The 15,513-nt window shown below is 49.4% G+C and overlaps 1 protein-coding gene across 1 annotated transcript in view; it reads left to right on the top strand.

Moving 5' to 3' along the window:
- LOC141999423 (T-box-containing protein TBX6L-like) overlaps positions 1-10,504 on the top strand; it is a 28,985-nt gene extending 18,481 nt beyond the window's left edge. The window contains exons 3-9 of the mRNA XM_074972802.1: positions 1,151-1,253; positions 2,442-2,606; positions 3,278-3,424; positions 4,084-4,154; positions 5,281-5,372; positions 7,935-8,130; positions 8,560-10,504. Coding sequence (XP_074828903.1) covers positions 1,151-1,253; positions 2,442-2,606; positions 3,278-3,424; positions 4,084-4,154; positions 5,281-5,372; positions 7,935-8,130; positions 8,560-8,986 — 1,201 coding nt within the window. The 3' untranslated portion in view covers positions 8,987-10,504. The remainder of the gene's footprint in view (positions 1-1,150; positions 1,254-2,441; positions 2,607-3,277; positions 3,425-4,083; positions 4,155-5,280; positions 5,373-7,934; positions 8,131-8,559) is intronic.
- Positions 10,505-15,513: the final 5,009 nt, after the last annotated feature.

The following is a 15,513-nucleotide window of genomic DNA, read 5'->3' as shown; positions in this document are numbered from 1 at the left end:
CTGGTGCCAGTGGTTAATTTTTTAATGAAAGAGGTGCTGGGGCTCAAGCAATTTTTTATTTTTATAACTGATGCGACAAGCCCAGAGATGCCAGGGGTATGAACTGCCAAGCCTAGAGGTGCCAGGGCTCAGCCCTGGCACAATTTAAGCACAGCCTGGTGCCCTGAAAAACCCCTTTCAGTAGCTCCTGTATGTAGCAGTTTCAGTGTCCCCTCCCCGTTGCTGTGAAGCTGGCACACAAGGATTGCGTATTAGATCCCACTTGCCTCATGAGCACATATTGATGCTGCATTGCAGGCAAATCATTTGAATATAATAGACAAAAAGCTAATCTGGGGCTCGTTGATAGACTAAAGATTTGGGATGTTCTTGATGGCCAGCTTGGGGACTTGGCACTCAAGATGGACACTGCAAAGGAAGATGAGAGCTGAATGTATGGCATTCGTTCTGTCTCTGTGAACAAGAACAAGGCAAGGAAAAGACAGGATCTGGGGCCCAGGCTGCTCTTAAATTGAAATCCTGCATGCCCTGGAGTGCATGATACATTCTGGAGCTTACAGCTAGAGTATGTGGAATTTTAATTCATTGTGCAAGAAGAGGCCAGCAGAGAGGGTGCCAGAGCCTCTGAGACCTGACACAGGATCTTCAGTGGGTAGGGAGAGCTGGGAGACAAGTCCTTACAGCCTAGGGGCTAAAGACTCTTTCAGGGTCACAAAGAGGAATGGAGGTGGTGGGGACTTGCTAGGAGAGAGCTAGATAGATTTTCAAATGGGTGCCACCTACACAGAACTGTTTCTAAGCTGTTTTCCATCTCTGCTACAGTTGCACCAGGACTAGAAACAGTGTAAGGCTGAAACCTGGGCTACACTAACTTGTTCTTAAATTTCCCACTGCTGCATTATGGGGGTTGTAACAGTAGGAGCACTAGAATAGACAGGCCGCCTGCAACTGCTGGCCTTTTAACCACTGTGTCATCTAGACCTGCTCGGAGCTGGATTAGACAATAGGCTGGTAAAAATGCTCACAGCTCCACTAGTGCTGTTCTCACCAGCAGTTTACCTGACAGAGAGCAACCAAGACCTAATACCTGACTGGGCCATTAAAGGAAACCCAAATAGTTTTTATAATGTCGAATTTATTTCTTCTTCAGACGAATGTTTCCGCAGTGCAAAGTCAAAGTCACTGGCTTGATCCCTTATGCTAAGTACCTCATGCTGGTGGATTTTGTGCCGATGGACAACTTCAGGTACAAGGTAAATACTTTTAAAAAGTTATTCTGTCTGCTCTTTCTGCTTAGTGAAATCAACCCCTCTGCAGTGTAAAGCCTAGGCACCACTGAAGCCAACATACATCTTAAATGGGGCTTGTGTCCTGGCCCCCCGCACAGGACAAATCCATCTGTATGCTCCAAGCACTAGTTGCTTACCAGCCCGGGTTAGGAATAAATGCCCCACAGAGCACTGCACATTAGATGGTCCCTGGAGGATTTATGCTTCTCTTTGAATCAGCCACCATTTGCCAGCACTGCAGCTAGATTCAGTTAGCTGCTAGAAAAATAACCTTTTTTTAAAATTTGTAAACTCTGCAAATTTCATTTTGAATCACAGACACAATAACCATGCAGCTGTTAGTTACTTAATGTTTGCAAAGTGCTTTGAAGGTAGGAGAGAGAGAGAGAGAGAGAGCGCGCAACTGGGGCCTGAACTTGGACACTGACATGGGAGCATTATATAGTGCCTCTGTGACAGCAGTCAGTCACACTCCAGTGTCAGAGATCTCCACAGCAGTGGTCCCCAAACTGTGGGGTGCACCCCCATAGGAGGCACATTCAGCAACATTCAACGGGGTACGCAGCGAGGCCCATGCCCAACCCCCATGGGGGGCAGGGAGGGAGTGCCACCAAGCCCCACTCCGCCCCAGCCCAGCTCCGGCCCCAGCCGCAGCTCTGTTCAGGCCCCACCTGCAGCTGCAGCTCCGCTCCGTCCCAGCCTAGCTTAGCCCTCATTCCCTCTCTGCCCCCAGGCCAGCTCTTCCCTTGTCCCCAGTTCATAGAATCATAGAATATCCGGGTTGGAGGGGACCTCAGGAGGTCATCTAGTCCAACCCCCTGCTCAAAGCAGGACCAATCCCCAATTTTTGCCCCAGATCCCTAAAATGGCCCCCTCAAGGATTGAACTCACAACCCTGGGTTTTGCAGGCCAACGCTCAAACCACTGAGCTATCCCACCCACCCCCAGCTCTGCCTTCAGCCCAAGTTCCTCTGCTGAGGAAGCCTTGGCTGTGCAATAATGGAGGCAGGATGTGGACAGACTCCATTACTGGTGGGGGGGGGCATGACAGGAAAAGTTTGGGCACCGCTGCTCCACAGCCTGAAGCATTGAAGCAAAGGCGCTGGAGTCACGGTTGCTTTGATACGGGATTTCCTGCTTTGCCTTCCCCAGTGGAATAAGGATCAGTGGGAAGTTGCTGGAAAAGCAGAGCCACAGCTCCCCTGTCGTACATACATCCATCCAGACTCTCCAGCTCCCGGCAGCCACTGGATGAAAGAACCTGTCTCCTTCCAAAAGCTGAAGCTCACCAACAATACCCTGGATCAACACGGACACGTAAGATGGGAGCTGGGTTTGTCTCTGCTCCCTGGAACTTGTTATCTCGGAATTTGCGGGAAGGGGGATTCGGTTCCAAATAGAATGTCGGTGTCATGAGAGATCACATGATTTGGAAACTTACGTGAAAACTCCCTTTGCACACATGGGAAATGTGCAGTATGACATCTCTGTGGGAGGGTTTGTGCTGCAGGGCCAGGGTATCTGTAGGCAGTACAGACTCTTCAGCCTACTGACTGTAGCCCCATAGGTTTGGTGGCTCTTGATGACTCAAAGCATTGACTCAGGATATGGTGGCAGGTCAAGTGGAGGAAGGCTAAAACTTCTTTCCTTCCACACTCTGTTACCCCCACTACAAGGCCACGAGGTTTATTGCCCTAGTCGTGCAACTAGAAGATGGAGGCACCCTACTCAGAATGTGCGATATTCCCCCTTTCACCAGCTTCCAGAGATGGGCTCAGTTTATGCTGCCACATGCTGGAATATCCGAGGAGACCCCAGTTCCTGGGTTCCCTCAGAAAACACCCATGACTAAAGACCGATGGAGCTTGAATGATCACAGAGAAGACTTGGTCACTGTTGAGGGGTGGTTGGCAACTACAGAATATGGTAATAGCGAGCCTACTGAGCCAAGCTGCAAATGGAATTCTTCCTCTCTCCCTCTCCACCAGATCATCCTTCACTCTATGCACCGCTACAAGCCTCGCTTCCACATCGTTCAGGCAGACGACCTGTTCAGTGCCCGCTGGAGCATATTCCAGATGTTCAGCTTCCCTGAGACTGTCTTCACCTCTGTCACTGCCTACCAAAATGAGCAGGTAGAGTGTAGGAGACCAGCCTTCCGCTCCCTCGGAAATACCCTGTCCCTAACATCAGAACCTGCTCCCAAGGGAAAAGATCCTCCACTGCCCTTTGTGGCCCACAAGTACCCCTGTCACCCCTTGTCACCTGTGCACCTCCTGTAGAGAAATCTCTATCAGCTGGAGATGGAGGGACATTTCTCCAGCAATTTGAGTACAGTATTGCATGGATCTCTAGCGCTGGTGTTTTAGTACTTTGCAGACTCTGAATTTATTGTATCTGACGACTTAAAGTGGGGCCTTTATTGCTGCTTAAATTGAATTTGAAATTGAAATTAAATTTTAAATTAATGTGGAGAGAAAAGATAAACCAGTGGGTAGGCACTCATCTGGCACCTGGGAGACCCAGATTCAGTTGCCTGCTCTGCCACAGACCTCCTGTGTGAACTTGCCCAAGTCACTTATTCTCTCTGCATCTGAGTTCCCCTTCTGTAAAGCAGGTTGTTGTGAGGATAAATACAGGAAAGCTGCGAGGCACTCAGATGGCGACCACAGGATAGATATTTATCCATAGAGCAGCTGTTAGTGCCAGGGATCTTGCTTCAGAGTGGTACAAAACAAACATGGCACCATGGGCAGCTGCGCATTCTAATACTGGATCTCATGTCTACTTGTAGATCACAAAACTCAAGATTGACAACAACCCATTTGCTAAGGGATTCCGGGAACATGGGAAGAACACTCGAAGGTAGACACTCTCCTGACCGAATAGAGCAGTGTGTCTCAAAATTTTGTACTGGTGACCCCTTTCACAGAAGCAAGCCTCTAAGTGAGACCCACCCCCTTATAAATTAAAAACATTTTTTAAAAATATTTAACACTATTATAAATGGTGGAGGTGAAGCAGGGTTTGGGGTGGAGGCTGACAGCTTGCGACCCCCCATGTAATAACCCCACAACCCCCAGTTTGAGAACACTTGAAATAGAGGATCAGCTGTAGATCACTGCCCCTGTTTGGTGTCAGCTTAACTCTAAGATATAGGTTCCTCCCATCCTCCTCCTTCCCCCCAGTTACTGTGAAGAGAAAGTTGGATGCCACCTCCAGGGAGGACTTCTGTCAGGCCTGAGGGCAGTGCTTGAGATAACAGGAAAACTTAAGAGCAAATGAAAGCAGATAGAAGAAAGGAGTGAAACTATGGATGTTTAGAATCAAAACTTTTCATGAAAATATTTACAATTTTTTTTTCATGCCTGGAAAATGCCTTGAGTTTTGGAGAAACGGTCAAAACTGATTTTCATCCAAAGAATATTTTGAAAATTTCAAGATTGTTTTTCACCGAATAGGACCATTTTTGAGTTAAATTGGGTCCACGTTCCCTCAGAAATGGTCCCACTTTCAAACAAAAGCCCCACAACATTTTATGGTATGTATGTATGATGTTGGACCGTTTTCACAAAATCACTGTTCAAACCTCCAACGCTGAGGTTTTCCAGTGTCACGGAGCATTTTGTAAAATTCATAATCCATTCACTGATTAGTCCTAGTGCCTGAATCCTGGTGGGGTAATTCAGTCTTTCTCCCTGATCACTATTCTCTAGTGGCAGCCAGCATGACTAATTGCACCTCATTGGACACATACATTCCCAAGAAGTCAACACCACTGTTGTGTTGGTGCACTGCCAGCCAATGTGCAGCTTCAGAAACATGGGAGACATCAGCCACTACCCTCTCTTTTTGCAGATGTTGACGGTTACTTGGCCTTTCTGCTTTCCCCAGCATAATAGGGTTTTGTGTCTGCTCCAGAGTCCCCAGCACAGGGACCTGAGTAGGAAGGTTGCATATGAACTGCCTCCAGACATTGTTCTTTTTGCAGGGAAGGACGAGCCAAAGGCCAGAAACTTAGTCCAGCCAAAGGCCAGAAGAGGAAGCAGCCAGAAGAAACAGAATCTGGTGCTGAGGAATCTGGTAATATTGGCAACAACAAGTTAGGGGAGGCGCTCACCAACAGGGACCATGCCAAGGGGAGGAAAAGAGGCATTAACACAGCTCTGCTAAAGCTTCTTTCTGCACAGAGCCATGTTCGCCAGCAGGCCTGTGAATCCTGGGCCTCAAGGGCAGGGATTTTAGAGGACACTGCAGGTCTTTTTGAGTAGAAAAGAAACGGAATGTTAACTCTCACACCTTAATTCATGAGCAAAGGGTCAGGAATATGTGGTAGTTGGGGGTATAGCCTGAAGGAGTAAGGGTCAAGTACATGGTGGCAGCTGGGATGTGGGGTCCTGGGCATCAAGGGAGAACAGGCAGAGCAGCATGAGAGAGGTAGGTGAGGAATGAGGCAGGTGGATGGGTGGCGGAGGCAGGAGCAGCAAAGGGGACCTCAGAAAAGCTACTGTCCAATCTCTGGACAGTAGAGGTTGCAGCATTGCCAGCGGGTGTAAGGAGGAACTGCAGCTATGTGCTGGCCAGGCACAGTGGAAGGGCAGCACGCTGACTGGTGACAGGGATGGAGAGCCAACTACATTGGCTTTTTGATCTAAGCAATTTCTGACATGCCACTACAGGGTTCAGACTCAGGATAGGGACATAAAATTGTAGTCTGTTGGGCTGATCTGGCTCTTCATTAACTGCCACAAAATGGGGCAGGGGTGTGAAGCAGGAAGACCGGACCCCCATTCGAAGGAGGAATCTTTGTACTCATGTGGGAAAGAACTGGAGCATCTAGCATACAGCACGGGGAGTTCCTGTTAGGATTCATATGCTGCTGTTTATAGGTTGCTTTCCAGAGAGAAATATGTAAGAAAACATTTGTAATACACAATAACTACCTTCTTCCACTCCAGTCAGTTGCAGAAGAGTCTCCCATGGGATGTGGAGAAAGCCCCATTGCTGGAAACCTTTACAATTAGACTGGACAATGGACTAGAAAATGTCCTGTAGGGAACAACCTGGCATTGGCAGGAGATGGACAGTGTCATAGGGTGACACTGGCCTTGCAAGAGGCCAGTGCACCTGTGACTGGTCAACTGACTCCCAGTTGGGCTTAAAAGAGGGCAGCTGGGTCCTGAAATGAGGAGATTGGCGGTTGAGAGCTGTCCGAGACCTGGAGAGCACAGTCAGACACAGGAGGGACGGGTGAGAGCTGCCTGAGGCTCAGACAGAGACAGGGAGCACTGGCAAGAGTTGCTTGGGACAGAGCTAGAGGAGCCCTGTGGGAGAGAGCTGAGTTGTGAGGAGAACTGGAGCAGAACTGCTGGGAACCCCTGACGAGCGGAAGGCTTGGACAGTGACCCCTACACAAAAGGGGAAGCTCCAGCTTGGTCAGGGGAGGCCAAACCCGGGACATGCCCTAAGGAAGGGACGTGCCCTGAGCAAGCATAGGACTCATAGGCAAGGAGGCTTGGGGAGTGGGAATGCTGCAGGGAGCCCTTGATATGAGGACACCCATAACAAGGGGTTCGTCCTGGAGAGACCTTTTCTAAACAGGAGAAGGAGAGTGGAACGCTGTGAGGAGCTCGCTCGCAGGAGACCTGACTTGGGGGCTGTGATAGATGCAGGCGTCTGGCTGCTCTCAGGCGGATGACCTGGAGAGTGGTGCCCTGTGGCAGGGGCAAAAGGAACTGGGCACACAATGCTGCTGTTGACTCTGGGTGAGGGACCTGGAGATGTGTTTCCTGAAGAGAGGAATGGGAAAATGGTTCCACCTTTATATCTTTACTGTGGGTTTGCTGAGAATGGTCTTACTGCAAGGTTTGGGGGGAACTAGTGCACTGGTGTACAGGAATAAATTATGCACAGAAGCAGGCTTTGAACTGGGCTCTGAGGGTCTGTGTTCTTTTCATGGGCAAACAGAAGGAGAAACTGAGGCAGTTGTGCGTGTTGTGCTGCAGCCAGCCTCAGGGGGGCTTCCGGAGCAAGGGTCTTCCTATGACAGACACACTGCCTTAAAACAGGGATGCTCGAAATGTTCATAGTGTGGCCCATATTGTAGAGATTGTCTGGTAAACCCCTCCCCTCCCACTTATGATTGCACAAGCCGCTTCCCTTCCCACTGATGATCTAATAACACTGCTATGGCAGCTAAAACTGTGGGAAGAGGGATCTTAGGGAAATATAGAGGGTCTTTGTAGCCGCCTTTTAGTGCAGTTTAGAGAGGCGGAGGAGCCAGCCAGCCAGCACCATGTGACCAGCAACAGCTTGGGAGGCTCTAACCCCTTATGGGTCTTTTCAATCTCTGATTTCCAGCTGAATCCCTAGTCTGCCTGTAACGGTCTCCAGAATCTCACACTGAGAATGAGAGAGAGATTAGAAAAACACTCGCCCTTTGTTTCTGATTAATGGAACATAGGAAGATTCCTCCTAATTATTAGACATTTTAGACTATTTACAAACGCCTTAACCCTCCGACCTCCCGTTCTGTCTGGGGGACCTCCACCTGCATCTAACTGCAAACCCACCATTACTGAGCTCTAGTTTCTCTCTTCCCCCTCTCTCCTTTTTTCTCTTTTTCTTTCCCCTGTTGTGAGTCAGATTTTGTGAAGGATGAGAACGTGGAGGTGAAGGAAGAGAGTAATTCCATTCCTGTCAGCAGCGGGTATCCCTTCTGGGTCTCAGAGCAGAATGGCAGCCACTCAATCCCTGCAGCATCACCAGCACCAGCAGACCAAAGAGAGGCAACTGCCAGAGAGCAGCAAGTGCCAACACCTTCCTCCTACCAGACATACAGGTGAATCTCACCCCCTAGCTGTTTATGTGTAGTGGGCAGGGTCCGGGTCCGGGTCCTCCCCATACTTACTGGAAAGGACTGGCTTGTCCCTTTTGCAGCCTGACTCCTTATGGGATATTTATCCATGAGAGAGACCCAGTGCTTCCTGATAGAGAGAGGTAGGGGCAGAGTGACAGGAAGAGGGCACAGGGATGGAGGTAGGTAGATAAGCAGGAGGGCAAATACAGAAACAGATAAGTTTAATAAGTGCACTTGTTTCAGAATGATAGCTGATGTTTAAAACTTAATGGGGAGGCAGCTGCCCCATGTTGTTGGCTTCCCCCACTTCCCTGGATCAAGCTTTGAACCACAAACAGTGTTGGTTAATTAAAGAATGTTATGCCGGGGTAGGTTTGACTCATTCCTCTTCTCTCTACCTTCTGGGCTTAGGTTCCACGACAATGGGGATACACAGCAGGCGCCCGCTCGTGACATACTCGCTTTAAATGAATTCCGGGCCAGATCCCACCGAGTGGATATAGCTACGGTGCCCGAGCAAGATGCCAAACAGCTGTCAGAAGGTTTCACCAACCTGCCTACACTCCCCCCTCCACTACCCACTCCACAGGACTATACTGGGATGGTCAACATGGCTGTAGACTCTGCTGGGAAACCAGGGGCCCGAGGTCCAATGTACAATCCATATGGCACCGAGCAAGGCCTAGGCCAATGGATGGTACCTTCCCACAGCCAGTACAGGGCAATGAGCTATTCTGCCTTCTCCACAGATTATAATACTCAAGGGGCTTCGGGGCATGCCCATGGGAGCATGGCAGACTGGAGCCAGTACCCGTTGTTCCCCTATGCCTGCTGGTGAAGGGGAGGATTCTTCCCAATGAAAGAACTCAAAGAACATTGTAAGGAAAACCGCTTTAAAATTTGCTCTGGGATTGTCACCTTGTGGCCCTGCCTACAGTAGGCAAAGAGGTGTTGCAACAAATCGTAGGCTGGGACACGTTTAATCTCGCAGCATCCATACAACAACTTGTGCCCCCACTCAACAGCCATCCCAGACGTTTTTCAAGTGCTGGTTGTACTGGTTGGTTGCAACTCCTGCATTAGTTCGGGTCTGTCTGAATCAATGTATTCTACAATGCTGTCTCCAAAGTGTGGATGGGAAGTCACAAGCATTGCAGCTGCACTGGTTCAGCCAGCTTCCTAACTCTATCCTACAATGCATTTGTATCTTGCGTTTGGAAATTACCCAAAAGCCCCTGCTCCCAGAAGAATGCTAGCCAGGGGACAGGGGACATATGCCTAAGGTGTCACAGAATGTACCACAGGTGGACTCACCAAAACAGTTCAGCCATAAGCATAGTGGCTGTGTGGATGCAGACATCATTGCAAGGACATGCCAGACAACCAACCTGTCAATGTCCCTGCGGTGGTTTCTTCACTTAGTGTGGACAACCCCATTAACTAACCGTAGAAAGGACAGCCACAGTCATGGCCCTTTCCCTAATGCTACATAATGGAGAAGATGCAGCAATGCGTGTGCTCCTGAAGCAGAGCTGGAAGGGTCACACAGGCAGATCCGAGTTCATTGCACACAAGAGAACAACTGCAAGTGTCTGTGTGTGTCTCCATGTGTCGTTACACCAGCTCCCTTAGCCTTACTCGGTTTGCACCTATTAACCTAATGTTTTCTCACTGTCCTTTTTGTTGCTATTTTCAGTTGAGCTGTTGGCGTTTGGGAGGTGCCGTGGGAATTCTTGGAAGGGTCTGATATTGACCGAAACAGGGCCATGTATGCCAGAGCTCACTCTGTTACGCTGACCTCCCTCTTGAGGGAAGGTGTTTTTCACTGTAAATCTCAAATGTCCCCCACCTTTGCTTCTCCCACAGCTCCAGAGAAGTGGCCCGTTCACTTGTAGTTACTGTCCTACTCCCAGTAATCTGTGAAATGGTCCTGATGAGGCACAAGCTTTAACCATGCTGGCTCTTCTCATTAGACCTTTGCTTTTAGAAAAAATGTTCCAAATATAAGTTGCCTCATGCGTTTATTGTTCTGAACAGTCAGTGCCCGGCTACGGTTTCCACACTCTCCAACTATGCCATTGTGCTGCTGCTGTTTTGGAACCCCCTCTAGGAATGTACTCAGTGCAGTCGGGCAGGAGAGCAGCTGCCCTCCCTTACCTATGTGGTCCCTTCCTCTGGAAGAGCTATTCCATTACATTAGCCGCTGTAAATGGCTCGTCGCTTTGGAATTAAGGTCCTTGCATTTTACTCTGGTTTTTATTTTCTTATTTCGTTGAGTGGAGCAGCATCCCGGTGGGCCCCAGTGCAGAACCACAACTGGATAGGAGTCCCATTTGGGAGGGGCTCTCTCTTTTTCCTGTGGTGATAAACATGATCCTAGACTGACATTATTTAAGACAATGTTTTCTTGTAACACTTTAAATAAACTACAGTTTGGTATGTATCGGTCAGTGGGGAGTTGGGGTGTGTCATTTGGAATGGGTACTGGATTTCACAAAGTTGAGTGGGTAAGCGTGGGGTGTGTGTGAGAGAGAGATGGAGCGGGGTGTTACTTGTGAGTGGGTGTGTCTCAGTCTGTGTCAGGGGTTTGTATGTTTCCTCTAAGGTGTGGATGTGTTGGTGTGTGTGGTGTAAGTGTGTCATTGTCAGTGTGTGGGGGAGTCAGCATTGCGTGTCTGTAGTGTGGGGGTGTCAGGTTGTGTTTATTGCATATTATTAAAATTACTTTGAAAAAGTAACTATTGCAAATTACTGATAACTTAATCCATTAAACCCTCAGTGGCCAGGACTAATGACTTTCTCATATAATTAGTGCATTGCTGATTACTTTTGCATTGTGAGTGTGAGTTGCACAGAGGGATTGAGTGCCTCCTCTAAGCTCCACCGAGTGGATATGAGATAAGCAGCAACAGAAACGAGGGCTTAACTTTGCTGCAGCCACATACATACTGCTCCTTTAGATCCTTCTCAGCCCCAAATAGGAATTGGTATAGCACACATGCTAGGGCAAGTGGATCACTAAAAATGGGGCATGGTCTGGACCAAATAAGTGCCTTGGTTTTATTTTTATCCTCCAAACTTCCCTATTTCACACCGTCCTAGCACCAGCTTAGATGAAGGCCAGGTGAGGTACAAAAGACCATCCTGCTTGGGTTGGAATAACTGATGTGAAGTAACCTCTAGCAATTAATTTGCCACCATCTTTCGAGACTTCAGACTTCTTGGGTGATCAAAATTGCTGCAGGTTTCTGTTAGTTCCTTTGAATACCACAAGGAACGCAACAGAATTTAAATGGTAGAAGATTCCCCTATTGCTCTCTCTCCCAGGAGACATTGGTCATATCGCTACCATGCTGACCATTAAAACCGGATGACAAGATGACCTTCTACATGCCTTTGCTGTCACAGACTGCTAACTTCACCTCTTTGTCTCAGTCCCCCCTTCTGTGAAATGGGGATGATGTTTTCCTGCATCATAGGGGTGGTGTTAGAACTACTTTAATGCCTGAAAAGTGCTTTGAAGAGAAAGCTATGAAGGTGAGTCAGAGTCAGAACACTTCACAAAGAGAACTGGGTAGCCCTGTTGCAAAGGAAAGGATTCCTGGGGATCTTCAGAAATAGGGACACGGCAGTGGTTCATGAAGTTGTCAAAAATAGTTCTGTGAGGGCTGGTGCCTGTGAATGGCCTGCTGGTACAGTTGGTTGGTCAGACTTGGCTAACAGAACCTCCAGCCTTGGGAATATAGAACAAGGAAATCCAGCTTCATGCAGAGGGAGAGCCCTTTGTTCCTCAGTTGTCTGCTATGTAACAGGTCTACACAGTTCTTCTCAGTGAATCATTCTGGCCTAACTCAGAGCATTACATCCATTTTCCTTTCTTGCTGCTCTCTGTAGTTAGAGACTGGACAGCTTTGTTGTAATTTTATTAAGCATTAGTCTCTTACCCCCAGATGCATACTTGACTCCATTCTCTGACCTCTCCAGTTTTCAGTTTTCCGGCTTGCTTCTGTTTGGCTTTGGCATTTTGCAAATCTGTTTGACCTCATCTGAACTGCTGCTGCTCCCCTGTGCATGTAAACATGTTGTTGTAAAGGCCCCCTGAAAGCCTTAATAAAAAGGAAATGAGACACATGGAGAGCACCTCATTATCAGCAGCAAAGTAAAATCTTGAGTGTGGTTGCTGTGTGTCCCATTTCAAACACATAATTGGTTCCAGTTTAGTGGTGTTACCTGGTGATGAACATTGTGACACACGTTCTTGAATAAAGCTTTTCTGCATTTTGTCTCTCGTGTCCACAATCACCTGGTCATTCCCTTGCCTACCTGGTTATCACTTAGAATCTCTTGCACTTATTCCTTAAAGGATGCTCTTTCTTTCCTTTAAGTTTTCTGTTTGTTTGCTATAAGACACTGGTGTGGGATGAGGGTTCATCGGGAACAGGGTTTGTGTTCATTTCAAGGTGAAAATAAACCCATGTTTATTTTGGTTTACCAGGCTGGTTTTTGAACTCTTGGGCTCTGGCTAACGCTGCTCAGTGCAGATAGCGTGTTAGTAAAAACACCTTCTCCCTGGCTGCAGTGCAGCTTATAATGTTCCCCGGCCCTTCACCAGTGGGCACTTAGAGAGCCTGCTGTTCTCTGTGCCCATGCAGCCTGAGGCTCTGTCTATAGGTGGAGCTAGGCTGTGATTCCTAGCTGGGGGTAGACTCTACACCGGCTAAAAATAGTAATGTAGCTGCATTAGTGTGGGCAACAGCTCTGGCTTGTTGCCTAAGTACATGCCCCCGAGGTGTGGGGGCAAGGGGATGTACTCAGGGTGGCTAGCCCCTCCCACTGCTGCCCAGGCTACAACCGGCTACCCTGGGCTAGCTCATGGAGAGCTGGCTGGGAATCCCCCAGCCCAGCTCCACGTGCAGACAGAGCCTAAAAGACCCATGTGGGGACGCAGCTTCTGAGGCCGTTTTCAGAGGGCCCCTGCACTGGGAAGGGAAATAATCCTCCAGCCACCTCTCGGCCCGTAGAAAGACAAGCCTGAGTGGCCACCCCCAAACGCGGGGCTACTTAGTTTCGCTGTGTTTGGAGCAGCCCTAATTACAAACCGGGACGCCGGCTGCGTTTAATGAAACACCTTCTCTGAGCTCCCTGCGCGGGAGGGAAGAGACTCCAACCAGCCACTAAAAACCGAGCTCGAGGCCTCACATCATCAGAACAAACCCTCAGCGGCTGAGGAGCGCCCGAGGGCGTGAGACTTTCTAGCAGCTTCTGCCGGTTTTGGCTTCAGGTGGCGAGCTCGAGTCTCGAGCCGGGCGCCCGGCGAAGGGCTGCGAGCTCAGCCGCTCCCCGCTCTGAGGAAGGCAGGAGCGGCGGCAGGAAGGGACCAGGGGAGGGGAGGAAGCCCGCGGGTGAGTTCCTGGGGCTGCCTTTCCTTCGGCAAGCCGGGAGGGCTGCGAGGGGCGAGCTCCCTGCCTGGGGCTCCCGCGGGCCCTGGCCGTGCGCTGCGGACAGCGAAGTGCCCGCCCAGGGCGGGGAGCACCCCCGAGCGCTGCAAGCTGCCTCCTCTAGCTGCCCGTCTTCAAGCAGAAAAAAACCCTCCTCCAAGAATAACTTTCAGTGACACATGGTGGCTCTTCACCCTGAATGTTTTTTTTTTTTTTTACTGCGCAGCTTAAGAGCCACTTAACTAACAAGTATCGGGGCTGGGATCCCAGGAGGACCCGCTTAACAGCTGATAAGCCGCATTCAGGCTGATGGTAACAAATGGCAGCCTTTGCGGGTTAATGCCCCCTGGACAGTTGTAAAGACATAAAGCCGTCTTCCAAATCACCCCAGCCTTCCTCCTGCGCCGGCCCAGCCCTGCAAGACCTGAGCTCGTTTTTAAACTCCCATGCCCATCCGAGCCACTGCGCCCCCAAACCATTGCTCCCTGGGGGCGAGCAGCCGCTGAGGCCTTAAAGTTCGATCCAAGGGGCAGCCTGCTGCTGTCACCGCTGAGACCTGTCCCTTGGCTACCTAAGCTTTAAGGAAATACGATAACTCACACCGGCGTTAACGGTCTCTGCTGTTCGGGGTGAGGAATTGCTCTGGATGGAGCTGAAGACGTTCGTCATTTGTAAAATGTATTTGTCCTTGTAACTTTATTGTGTGTTTCTCGTTCAGGTCACGGTATGGTTGTGTGAAAAGAAAGGAGGACTTGTGGCTCCTTAGAGCATAAGCTTTTGTGAGCCACAGCTCACTTCATCGGGTGCTTATGCTCTAATAAATTGGTTAGTCTCTAAGGTGCCACAAGTCCTCCTGTTCTTTTTACGGATACAGACTAACACAGCTGCTCCTCTGAAACATGTCATTATGCAAGGAATGGTTGTGGTAGCTGTGTGTTATGGCACAAAGAGGTGCTGTGGTGTAGGCGGTAAAGCTGCCTCTTGCTTTTCCATAGTGAACTGTCTTTTCTTTTAATTTGCAGGAGTATTAATAAAGTGTGCCTGACCAGACCGTGCCCTCCTTGGTGAGTGTAACAGATGTATTTAATTTCCATCTTCTCCAGGTTTGTGGGGGGACATTGAGACTTTGATGACTTCCCTGCACTCTTTACCAAAACCTGAGGGAGGCAGGGAGAGTTTGTGTGCCCGCAAGGGGAATTGGAAGATGCGGCTGGAGTTGGAGGACTGGTGCAGGCACCTCACCTAGGCGCCTTTGCCCTAAGTTAACCATAGAACCACACACCCCAAAACCTGAGTGGCAGCAGCAGCTCCTCACCTTAAAAACAGAAAAAAACATCTGACCAAAGATGAAGTCAAAGTCTGGACAAGGTGTTCAGCCCATGGGCACCAGCCCTTCTCAAGGGCCTCAGCAGCGGGGCCTTGTTGCATACTAGGGAAGGTGACCAATCTGGCTGGCTTGGGGCTTTGTGCACTATCCCATGCTGATGCTGGGTTTTTAATAGTTTGTAATAAGCCTCTGGGAAAACGACCCATCTGTGGTGGGAGAGTGTAGGCACAGCCCAAGAGTCACGCCTGATTTGCATTATGCTACTGGGCATTGATCTAGTCCTGGATGTGATGCTTTCCGTTCTCCTGCCTACCCCCAGGCAGCCTTCCACTTGCATCTGTTCACAGTACCCACACACTCCATGCCTCCTCCCCATCTCTGGTTGTTGGCTTTATGTGTTACTGTGGGCTCCAGAATGTTGGAGTTGAGGTCTTGTAACGCAGCAAAGTTCTAGCTAGAGCAGTTCCAGGATCACCACTCGCTCACCAGAGAGTGGCAGAACAAACTCACCGAGGGTGAAAGAATCTTCCCTAAACAGACCGTGAGCCTTGAATGCCCATTTGGTGAGTGTAAACAGGTCCAGTCATGCAAAGCCACTCC

The sequence above is a fragment of the Natator depressus genome, chromosome 15 (assembly GCF_965152275.1).
Source record: "Natator depressus isolate rNatDep1 chromosome 15, rNatDep2.hap1, whole genome shotgun sequence".
In the NCBI taxonomy this organism is placed as follows: domain Eukaryota; kingdom Metazoa; phylum Chordata; order Testudines; family Cheloniidae; genus Natator; species Natator depressus.
The sequence above is the reverse complement of the archived record's forward strand: the minus strand, read 5'-3'. Positions and strand labels throughout refer to the sequence as shown.